At 46.7% G+C, this 12226-nt stretch overlaps 1 protein-coding gene and 1 non-coding gene across 2 annotated transcripts; one reads left to right on the top strand and one right to left on the bottom strand.

Moving 5' to 3' along the window:
• Positions 1-6206: 6206 nt before the first annotated feature.
• LOC119944083 (olfactory receptor 9I1-like) lies at positions 6207-7172 on the bottom strand. Its single transcript, XM_038765304.1, has one exon. The coding sequence runs from the start codon at positions 7170-7172 to the stop codon at positions 6207-6209; it is 966 nt and encodes a 321-aa protein (XP_038621232.1).
• Positions 7173-9154: 1982 nt separating this feature from the next.
• Positions 9155-9292, top strand: LOC119944389. The gene has a single exon (XR_005455873.1). It is a non-coding gene; the product is annotated as a small nucleolar RNA SNORA7 (small nucleolar RNA).
• The last annotated feature ends 2934 nt before the right edge of the window (positions 9293-12226 follow it).

Genomic DNA, 12226 nt, shown 5'->3' with positions numbered 1-12226 from the left:
AATCAGGTTGTCCCATATGGGGCTCACAGTCATAATCCTCATTTTTCAGATGAGGTCACTGAGGCACAGAGAACTTAAGTGACTCTCCCAAGGTCACACAGCAGACCAGTGGTAGAGCTGGGATTAGAACCCATGTCCTTCGACTACCAAACACATGCTCTTTCCACTAAGCTACGCTGCCTCTCATTATTATGTGTATCATCACAATAGTTCACATCGTTATGTGTTTTATTACACATACCATTAACAAATACAAGATATTTTATTACTATAATTACCCATCCCTCTAGACTGTAACCTCATTATGGGCAGGGAATGTGTCTACTAACTCTGTTGCATTGTCCTCTCCCAGGTGCTTAGTACAGTGTTTTGCACCTAGCAAGCACCTAATAAATAGCATTTTTTATGGTATTTGTTAAACACTTACTTTGTGGCAGGCACTCTATTAAGGGCTGGGGTAAATACAAGCTAATCAGATTGGACAGAGTCCCTGTCCCTTGGAGGTTCACAGTCTTAATCCTCATAACACAGATGAGATGACTGAGGTACAGAAAAGCTGAGTGACCTGCCCAAGATCCCACAGCAGACACGTGGAGAAGCCGGGATCAGAATCCAGCTCCTCTGACACCCAGGCCCAGAATCTATCCACTAGGACGTGCTGCTTCTTGACTGATCGTGATTTGTATCTCATCTCTGGGCTCCCTAAAGATGTTCTGTGATCCAGGGACTAGGGAGCAATAACCAAGTGATTAGCTGGCTGAGATTCTAGTTCTCCCACCGAATCATCTATGCTGTGGAGTTCCAGATTTTCTCGCTCAATAACATCATAATAATAATTATTATTAATATGGTACTTATTAAGTTCACTGTTCTAAGCACTGGGGTAGATATAAATCAATCAGATTGGACACAGTCCCTGTCCCACATGGGCTTCACATGCTTAATCCCCATTTTACACATGAGGTAATTGAGGCCCAGAGAAGTTAAGTGACTTTCCCAAGGTCATACAGCAGACATGTGGTGGAGCTGGAATTAGAATCAGGGGCTTCTGACTCCCACGCCCATGCTCTATCCACTAAGCCACGCTACTTCTCTATTCCTAGGATCAGAGATTGTGTCTGTTGTCTTCTTCCTTGCTCCAACCCAAAAGTTATCAAATCCCAGAAGAAAGACTGCTGTATTCCAGAGATTCAAATTGGACCTGCTGGAGGAGCCCTGACAATCAGTGTGCATTTTTGAATGGGGCCTGCTCTTTTTCTTGCTCTTTTTCCTTGGCCCAAGGGACACTTGAGAAACAAATAGCAGGGTGGATTTTGGATGGTTCAGAAGAGTTACAGGCAGGGCCTGAATCATTGTCTTGGTCAATCAACCAATCAACCAAAGGGATTTAATGAGCACTGACTATGTGCGGAGACTGTGAGCCCGTTGTTGGGTAGGAATTGTCTCTATCTGCTGCCAAACTGTACTTTCCAAGAGCATAGTACAGTTTTCTGCATACAGTAAGCTCTCAATAAATACAATTGAATGACTGAATGAACATTGTGCTGAGCACTTGGGAGAGTACAATAGAGTTAGCAAACTCGATCCTTGCCATCAGCGACTTTACAGTCTAGCCAGGGAGACAGATGCTAAAATCAATTTCAAGGAAAGGTAAGAAACTGAGTTTAAAGATATGAGGGATGGGAAGGAGAGAGTGGGAGGAGTACCTAAGTGCTTAGAGAATGAGGACCCAAGTGCCTAGGTGGTACAGTAGGGTGGGAAAAAGAGTAAGGAGGTGAGGGATTTGTCAGGGAAAGCTTCCTGGATGAGATGCGGATTAGTCAGGGAAGGCTTCCTGGAAGAGATGTAATTCTAGTTGAGCTTGGAAAATGGGGAGAGGGATGGTATTCCAGATGTGAAGGAGGAAGAAGTTCCAGTCAAGAGGGAAGGCAGGAGAAAGAGGTTGAGATCTATTAATTATATGTTCTGAATTACTTATTCATATTAATGTCTGTCTCCCTCTCTAGACTTCAAGCTCACTTTGGGCAGGGGATGTGTTTGTGAAGTCTGTTGAACTGAACTCTCCCAAGAACTTAGAACACTGAGCTGCACACAGTAGGTGCTCAGTAAATACCTTTAATGATGATGATGATGGTGGTGAGTGGGGTGAGATCGAGGAATAGTGAGTAAGTTGGAGTTAGAGGAGTAAAATATGGAGACTGGGTTTTAGTGCAAAAGTAACAATGTTGAGTAGCGTGGAGAGAGCTGATTGAGGGCATTAAAGCCAATGATCAGGAGTTTCTATTTTCTGTGGAGAGGGATTAGCAACCAAGGGAAGTTTTTGAAGAGCGGGAAACTGTGGACTCAACAGTGTTTCAGAAACATGATCCCAACAGCAGAGTGAATGGAGAAGGGAGAGACAGGAGGCAGGGAGGTCAGCAAGGTCGGCAAGGAGGCTGATGCAGTAGCTAAGATGGGATATGATAAATGTTCGGGCCAGCATGGCAGCAGTTTGAATGGAGAGGAAGGGGCAGATTCTGGAGATGTTGTGAAGCAACCAGGAGCAGCCTGCATGAGTGAAAAGAAAGCAGGCTTGGACATCAGAGGACCTGAGTTCTAATTCTGCCCTGACACTTGCCTGCTGGGTAACCCTGGGCAAGTCACTACACTTCTTGATGCCTCCCAGTCCTCATCTTTAAAAAGGGATTCATTACCTGTTTTCTCTCCTACTTAGACTATGAGTCCCAGGTGAGATAGGGTCTGTCCAACTTGATTATCTTATATCTACTCCAGCACTTAGAACAATGCTTCACACAGGTGGTTAACAAATACCATCATTATTATTATTATTATTGTTATTATTACTGAGGTAGAACTGACAGGAGTTGAGGACTGAATATGAGGATTGAAGGAGTGAGCTGAGTCAAGGCTGTGAGACAGGGAGGATGGTGGAGTCATCAGAGAAGCAGTATGGCCTAGTGGGCAGATCACGGGCCTGGGAGTACGAAGGTCATGGGTTGTAATCCCGACTCTGCCACTTGTCTTCTGTGTGACCCTGGGCAAGTCACTTCACTTCTCTGTGCCTCTGTTCCCTCATTTGTAAAATGGGGATTGAGACCCATTTTGAGATTGAGATGGGGATTGAGACAGAGTCCCTGTCCCACTTGAGGCTCACAGTCATAATCCCTTTAATAAAGATGAGGTCACTGAGGCACAGAGAAGCTGAGTGACCTGCCCGAGATCACACAGCAGACACAAGGAGGAGGCAGGATTAGAACTCAGCTCATTTGACTCCCAGTCCCGGGCTCTTTCCACTAGGCCTCGCTGCTTCTTGACTGATCGTGATTTGTACCTCATCTCTGGGCTCCCTAAAGTTGTTCTGTGTTCAAGGGACTGGGGAGCAGTAACAAAGTGATTAGCTGGCTGAGATTCTAGTTCTCCCACTGAGACTTCTGTGCTGTCGAGTTGCAGATTCTCTCTCTCAATACCATCATCATAATAATTATTATTATTATGGTTCTTGTTAAGCACACCGATGAGCTGGGGTAGATACAAATCAATCAGGTTGGAAAGAATCCCTGCCTCACATGGGGCTCACTTGCTTAATCCCCATGTTACAGATGTGGTAATTGAGGCCCAGAGAAGTTAAGTGACTGGCCCAAGGTCACACAGCAGACGTAGGGGAGCTGGGATTAGATTAAGGGGCTTCTGACTCCCACGTCTATGCTCTATCCACTAAGTGACGCTGCTTCTCTATTCCTAGGATCGGGGATTGTGTCTGTTATCTTCTTCCTCGCTTCAACCTAAAACTTATCAAATCCCAGAAGACATACAGCTGTATCCCAAGATTCAAATTTGACCTCCTGGAGGAGCTCCGACAATCAGTGTGCAATTCTAAATAGGGTCTGCTCTTTTTCTAGCTCTTTTTCATTGGCACAAGGGACATTTGAGCAAAAATGGTAGGGTGGATTTTGGATGGTTCAGAAGAGTCACAAGCTGGGTCTGTATTCATTCATTAATTCATTCATTCAATTGTATTTATTGAGCACTTACTGTGTGCAGAGCACTGTACCAAGCGCTTGCAAAGTACAAATCGGCAACGTATAGTCACCACCCAACAACGGGCTTACAATCTAGAAGGGGGAGACAGACAACAAAACAAAACAAAACAAGTAGAAAGGGGTCAAAACCATCAGAACAGATAAACAGAATTTTAGCTATATACACATCATTCATAAAGTAAACAGAGTAATAAATATGTACAAACATACACAAGTGTTGTGGGGAGGGGAAGGGGGAAGGGCACAGGGAGGGTGTGGGGGCTTTGGGGAGGGGAGGAGGAGCAAAGGAAAAGGAGGGGTTCAGACTGGGAAGGCCTCCTGAAGGAGGTGAGCTCTCAGTAGGGCTTGGAAGAGAGGATGAGAGCTAGTTTGGCAGATGTGCGGAGGGAGGGCATCCCCGGCCAGAGGTAGGATGTGGGCCAGGGATCGACGGCGGGACAGGCGAGAACAAGGCCAAGTGAGGAGGTTAGGGCAGAGGAGCAGAGTGTGTGGGATGGGCTGTAGAAGGGGAGATGGGAGGTGAGGTAGGAGGGGGAAAGAGAGCTTTGAAGCCGATAGTGGGGAGTTTTTGCTTCATGCAAAGGTTGATAGGCAACCACTGGAGATTTTTGAGGGGGGGAGTGACATGCCCTAACCCTTTCTGAAGAAAGAAAATCCGAGCAGCAGAGTGAAGAAGAGACTGAAGCGGTGTGAGAGAAGAGGATGGGAGATCAGAAAGGAGGCCGATGTAGTAATCCAGTCGGGATAGGATGAGAGATTGAACCAACGAGGTAGCGGTTTGGATGGAGTGGAAAGGGTGGATCTTGGCAATGTTGTGAAGGTGAGACTGGCAGGTTTTGGTGAGGGATTGGATGTGTGGGGTGAATGAGAGAGCAGAGACAAGGATAACACCAAGATTGTGGGACTGTGGGACGGGAAGGATGGTAGTGCCGTCCACACTGATGGGAAAGTCAGGGAGAGGACAGGGTTTGGGAGGGAAGATAAGGAGCTCAGTCTTGGACATGCTGAGCTTTAGGTAGTGGACAGACATCCAGGTGGAGATTTCCTGAAGGCAAGAGGAGATATGAATCAAAAATCTCCAGTGGCTACCAATCAATCTGTGTATCAGGCAGAAACTCCTCACCCTGGGCTTCCAGGCTGTCCATCGCCTCACCACCTCCTACCTCACCTCCCTTCTCTGCTTCTACAGCCCACCCCACACCCTCCGCTCCTCTGCCATTAATCTCCTCACTGTACCTCGTTCTCGCCTGTCCCGCCATCGACCCCCGGCCCACGTCATCCCCCGGGCCTGGAATGCCCTCCCTCTGCCCATTCGCCAAGCTAGCTCTCTTCCGCCCTTCAAGGCCCTACTGAGAGCTCACCTCCTCCAGGAGGCCTTCCCAGACTGAGCCCCTTCCTTCCTCTCCCCTTTGTCCCCCTCTCCATCCTCCCATCTTACCTCCTTCCCTTCCCCACAGCACCTGTATATATATATATATATATATGTTTGTACATATTTATTACTCTATTTATTTATTTATTTTACTTGTACATAACTATTCTATTTATTTTATTTTGTTAGTATGTTTGGTTTTGTTCTCTGTCTCCCCCTTTTAGACTGTGAGCCCACTGTTGGGTAGGGACTGTCTCTATATGTTGCCAACTTGTACTTCCCAAGCGCTTAGTACAGTGCTCTGCACCCAGTAAGCACTCAATAAATACGATTGATTGATTGATTGATTGATATGAGACTGGAGGGAGGGAGAACAGGGGAGGAGATGTAGATTTGGGTGTCATCTGTGTAGACATGATAGTTAAACCGTGGGGGCGAATGAGTTCACCAAGGGAGTGAGTATAGATATAGAACAGAAGGGGACCAAGAACTGACCCTTGAGGAACCCCAAAAGTAAGGGGATGGGAGGGGGAGGAGGAGCCCACGAAGGAGACTGAGAATGTATGGCCAGAGAGATAAGAGGAGAACTAGGAGAGGACAGAGTCCATGAAGGCAAGGTTGGATAACGTTTTGAGGAGAAGGGGATGGTAGACAGCATCCAAGGGAGCTGAGAGGTCGAGGAGGATCAGGATAGAGTAGGAGCCATTGGATTTGGCAAGAAAGAGGTCATTGGTGACCTTTGAGAGGGCAGTTTCGGGTGAAGTGTGCGGTATGGAAGCCAGATTGGAGAGGGTCTAGGAGAGAGTAGGAGTTGACCTTTTATGGCCTTTCATGAACTTGGTCCTGTGGAGAATTTTCCTCAGGGCCTCCTTCACCTCTTTGTTCCTCAAACTGTAGATCATGGGGTTAAGCATGGGGATGACCACGGTGTAGAACACAGATACCACCTTGTCCACCTCCAGGGCCTGACCCATACTGCCTTTCAGGTACATGAAGATGACAGTCCCAAAGAACAGAGCCACTGCAGTCATGTGAGAGCCACAGGTAGAGAAGGTCTTGGCCCTCCCGCCGGCCGAACGGATGCACAGGATGGCCTTGATGATGAACAGATAGGAGACCAGGATCACCACCATGGTGGTTATGATGACGAAGAAAGCTACAAGGTAGATGGCCAGCTCTTGGGCCTTGGTGTCAGTGCACGACAGCTTCAGCAAGGGCGGGAGGTCACAGAAGAAGAAGTCCACGTGGCGAGACTTACAGAAGGAGAGAGAGAAGGTGCAGCCCGTGCGGATCATGCTGGTGAGCTGTCCCCCTGCATAAGCCCCAGACACCAGCCCCCAGCAGGCCCGGGGGGTCATGATGGCAACGTAGAGGAGGGGGTGGCACACGGCCACATAGCGGTCATAGGCCATGACCGCGAGGAGGAAGCACTCGGTGGTGCCAAACAGCGTGAAGAGGAAGAACTGGGCCGCACATCGCCCAGATGTGACAGACGCGCTGCCGGAACTCAGGGCCACCAGCATCTGAGGGACGGTGACCGAAGAGTAGCAGGCATCGAGGAGGGAGAGGTGGCAGAGAAAGAAGTACATGGGTGTCTGGAGATGGGTGTCCACCCGGATGAGCCCGAATATACCCAGGTTGCCCCCCAGGGTGAGGAGGTAAAATACCAGGAATACCCAGAAAAGGACCCTCTGCAGTTCCAGCCGCCTGGGGAAACCCGTTAGGAGAAATTCGGTCCCTTCAGTCCTGTTCTCAGCCATCGGGCTGGGGTTATCGACTGAGATGAAAAAGAAAAAGAAAAGTTTTGACCAAGTGGAAGAGGAGAATGGTTTCTCTGCAGAGGAACAAGTCACAGCTACCTCACCTTTGAGAGTCAGAGGACCTTAGTTCTCATCCTGACTTCGCCACTTGTCTGTTGTAGGATCGTGGGCAAGTCACTTCACTTTACTATTTCTCACTTCCCTCATCTGTATAATGGGGATTTAATCCTCCTCCCTTTGACTTAAAAGTGTGAACCCTACCCGGGACAGGGACTGTGTCCAACCTGATTAACTTGCTTCTACCCCAGCACTTAGAACAGTGCTGGACACATAGTAAGAGTTTAACAAATACAATTTTTTTAAAATCTTGTATCTATTCCAATGCTTAGAACAGTGTTTGGCATAGAATAAGCATTTTACAAATATAATAATAATAATATGGAGTAGTAGTAGTAGTATTAAAAAGAGCTATCGTCTATATTCTTTTTAGGAAATGGTGCCACTCAGTGCAGAGTTCCAGCAGAAATCTAAAACAAGTTGGTGACTTCACGCCAACATATTTTTCTCACTAGAAAACGTTGTGAAAAATATCCCCAAATTTCAGTGATACAACTCAAATCATCATCCGCCAGAAGAAAGATAAGAGCTGACTGCGGAAATTCCTGTTACATCTCCCTTCTCTCCATTGTCAGTAAGATCCCAGTGAGGAGTGAAAGTAGTAGTGAAGCAGCATGGGAAGCAATGTGGCCTAATGGATAGAGCCCAGGCCTGGGACTCAGAAGGTCATGGGCTCTAATCCCAGTTCTTCCGCTTGCCTGCTGTGTGGCCTTGGGTAAATCACTTCACTTCCCTGTGCCTCAGTTACCTCATCTATAAAATGGGGATAGAGACTGTGAGCCCCACATGGGACCGCGACTGTGTCTAACTGGATTTGTCTGTATCCATCCAAGTGCTTAGTACAGTGCCTGGCACAAAGTAAGCGCTTAACAAATACCATTATTGTTATTATTATTAGTGGTGCGTATTTATTAAGTACCTGAATACAGTGCTCTGTACTAAGCACCAGTGATTTTTAATGGTATTTGTTAAGCACTTACTATGGGGCAGGCACTCTACTACTACTGCTACTAATAATAATAATGGTATTTGTTAAGTGCTTCCTATTTGCCGTGCTCAAGCGCTGGGGTAGATACAAGGTCATCAGTTTGCCCCAGGTGGGGTTCACAGTCTTTAGCTGTATTTTATAGATGAGGGAATTGAAACCCAGAGAAGTGAAGTGACTTGACCAAGGTCACACAGCAGCAGACCATTGGAGGACCCAGGTCCTTCTGATTCCCAGGCCTGTGCTCTATCCACTCTGCTTCTCAAGTACAAAAGAGTTAGAAGACACGGTCCCTGGCCTCAAGAAATTTACAACCTAGATCCTCGCCATAGAACCGTGATTCCTTCTAAATTTGGCTTTCTTCAAGGAATCAATCATTAGTATTTACTGAGTGCTGACTGTGTGCAGGACACTGAACTAAGCTCTTGGGCAAGTACAATATAACAAACTTGGTAGACACATTCGATGTCTACCCCCTTCTAGACTGTGAGCCCGTTGTTGGGTAGGGACCGTCTCTATATGCTGTCAACTTGTACTTCCCAAGCACTTAGCACAGTGCTCTGCACACAGGAAGCACCCAATAAATACGATTGAATGGATGAATGAAGGATGCCCACAACAAGTTTAAATTCTAGAGGGAAAGACAGACATCAGCAAAGCCCATTGCTCCAGTCCCAGAATGACGGAGAGAGGTAAAGTTAAGAACTACATTAAAAAAAGATCCATCAAACCCTAATATCTCCTTCCTAGAGACTCAATTTATGACTATGGACTGATAACTTTATCCCCCCGAGCCTCAGTGTTCCCATTTATAATATGGACATTCCCCTCTGGATTCCTATTTTACCTAGAAGAATTAAGACATAGCTAGTGAAAGGAACCCCTCTCAGGGTTGCACCCGGAGAGTTTCCACTACTCTACCAGTCACGACTATGGGAGGGAGAGTCAAGCAGAGCCATACCCATTTAATTCCTAGTTTGGGCAGTGGCTAGTGAGTGGAAGGCAATCTGCTACAAGTCAAAACTCACCTGTGCTAGATAGCAGTGGCATGGGAGAGAGTTCATTCATTCAATCATATTTATTGAGCGCTTACTGTGTGTAGAGCACTGTACTAGGCGCTTGGGAAGTACAAGTTGGCAACATATGGAGACGGTCCCTACCCAACTACGGGATTACAGTCTCGAAGCGGGAGACAGACAGCAAAACAAAACATGTGGACAGGTGTCAAGTCATCAGAATAAATAGAAGTAAAGCTAGATGCACATCATTAACAAAATTAATAGAATAGTAAATATGTAGAAGTACAATAAATAGAGTAATAAATCTGTACAAACATATATACAGGTGTTGTGGGGAGGGGAAGGAGGTAGGGCGGGGGGGATGGGGAAGAGGAGAGGAAAAAGGGGGCTCAGTCTGGGAAGATCTCCTGGAGGAGGTAAGCTCTCAGTAGGGCTTTGAAAGGAGGAAGAGAGCTAGCTTGGCAAATGTGGGAGGCATTCCAGGCCAGGGGGAGGATGTGGGCCCCGGGGCAACAGCGGGACAGGTGAGAAAGAGGCACAGTGAGGAGGTTAGCGGTGGCAGAGGAGAGGAGGGTGTAGGCTGGGCTGGGGAAGGAGAGAAAGGAGGTGAGGTAGGAAGGGGCGAGGTGATGGAGAACGTTGAAGCCAAGAGTGAGGAGTTTTTGTTTGATGCGTAGGTTGACTGGTAGCCACTGGAGATTTTTGGGGAAGGGAGTAACATGCCCAGAGTGTTTCTGCACAAAGATAATCCGGGCAGCAGCGTGAAGTATAGACTCAAGTGGGGAGAGACAGGAGGATGGGAGAGTTGAGGGCAGAGACTCGTTTACTGCACAGAAGGAGGTGATGGTAAACCTCTTTCATCTTTTTACCAAGAAAACTCTATGGATACACTGCCAGAATGAATGCAGATGGAAGTGGGGCAGTCTGGGAGAGATGTGTCCATGGCATCGCTATGGGTCGGACACGACTCGACAGCATAAGACAGCAACAAGTAAAAAGGGACAGGAAAAGAAAAAGGAAACAGATTATCAATAATAGTGCATCTGGATGCTACAGTGATTCATTCATTCAATCCTATTTATTGAGCACTTACTGTATGCAGAGCACTTTACCAAGGTCATGGAAAGTACAATTAGGCAACAAATAGAGACAATCCCTCCCCAACAACAGGTTCACAGGGATGCAACCATATACTTTAAAAACAGACCAGCATTGAAACCCAAGTGGAAAATAATAATAACTGTGGAATGTGTCAAGTGCTTACCTTGTACCACGCACTGATACTAAGCCTTTGGATAGATATAAGAGAACCAGGTGAAATTCTGCAAATGATTTTATCTCTGTTGGGTAGGGACTGTCTCTATGTGATGCCAATTTGTACTTCCCAAGCGCTTAGTACAGTGCTCTGCACATAGTAAGCGCTCAATAAATACGATTGATTGATCTCAGTATTGGAAGGTGCTTCCTTAGAGCACGAGCTGTTAGTCTAGTGGATAGAATGCGGACTTGGAAGTCAGAAGGACCTGGGTTCTAATCCCTCCTTGTCCACTTTGTTGAGTGACTGTGGTCAAGTCACTTCACTTACAGTTTCCTCTTCTGTAAAATGTGGATTAAGACTGTGAGCCCCATTTGAGACAGGGACTGGGTCCAACCTGATTAGCTTGTATCCACTCCAGCACTTAGTACAGTGCCTGGCACGTAGTAAAAGCTTACCACAAAGAGTAAAAAATGAGAGAGTAGAGAAGGGAGACCCTGTCCCATCAATCACCTGCCCCTGCTGAACCAAGAAGATTGGACACAGCAATAGAGAAGAACAGGAACTAGTCTCACCGTGACTCTCCAGGAGGAGAAGATGAGATAATATGGGCACTCCAAATTGGGCTGTTAATCTTTTCTGAACATAAAAGGATGGGGCTAGTCATGATTTCTCCCAAAATCAAACTCCTTGATCAGCCCACACTTCCATGGATACAGGGGTCTCTGGCATCCTCTTCTAGAACGTCCTAAAGGACAGCGACTCACACCTGCCCCTCCCAGCTGGCCGGCCGAAGCAGAGGCGTGAGCCACATTGCAAGGCAGGGGAAGTGAGGGACAGTCCAGAGGTGCAAATGAGGAGCTGTCACTGCGGGACTCCCCGGAGCGGCCGAGTTCCGAGACTGGAATCTTCGAAGCTGGGGAGCTGGCAGGGCCATCTAGGACAAGGATTGATGCTGGAAATAGGAGAGGAGCCCCAGAGCACAATATGATAAAAAATACCACTCACCTGTGTGGATGAAATCAAATTTAGGACCTTGAGTTTTCTTGAATAGTCTATCTAATTTTTGGCTCTGTCTCTTCCACCTCTTGTATTCAGTCAATCAAACAATGGTGTTTATTGAGCGTTTATTATGTACACCACCACAAAGTTAGCGGATACGTTCTCTGTCCTCAACGAGGAAAAGGTACTAGGGGATGTTTCCTATTTTGATCACTGGCTTCTTTTTTTACAGGATTTGTTAAGCACTAACAACGCATCAAGCACTGTTCGAACCTCTGGGGTATATACCCTCTCCAACCTTCAAATGAACAGATTTACCTGGGTTGGGACCAAGTCTTTATCTCCACGTAAGCTCATTGGGTCACCGTGCAAAGCACATTTATGTTGATTTCATAATCCTCAGGAAGAGTGATTCTAATTTGGGATCTCCCACAGGACACCTAATTAATAAGTCTCTAGATTCCACACTCCTAACCAATCTTAGAAAACTTCAAGAGAGAGCACGGGGAGAAGAGGGATCTCCTGTTAATGTAATTGTTCGGATTTGGGTTCTTTAATCGGGCCCAGAGCTTCCAATTAACAAGGCCCCAGACTTCTTAACTGGGGGTAAAACAACTTGATTAATCGATCAATCCATGGTATCTATTGAGTGCTTACTGTACATCGAGTAAATAAA

The sequence above is a fragment of the Tachyglossus aculeatus genome, chromosome 22, assembly GCF_015852505.1.
Source record: "Tachyglossus aculeatus isolate mTacAcu1 chromosome 22, mTacAcu1.pri, whole genome shotgun sequence".
Taxonomy (NCBI): domain Eukaryota; kingdom Metazoa; phylum Chordata; class Mammalia; order Monotremata; family Tachyglossidae; genus Tachyglossus; species Tachyglossus aculeatus.
Note: the sequence above shows the minus strand (reverse complement) of the source record. Positions and strands in the feature narration are given on the sequence as shown.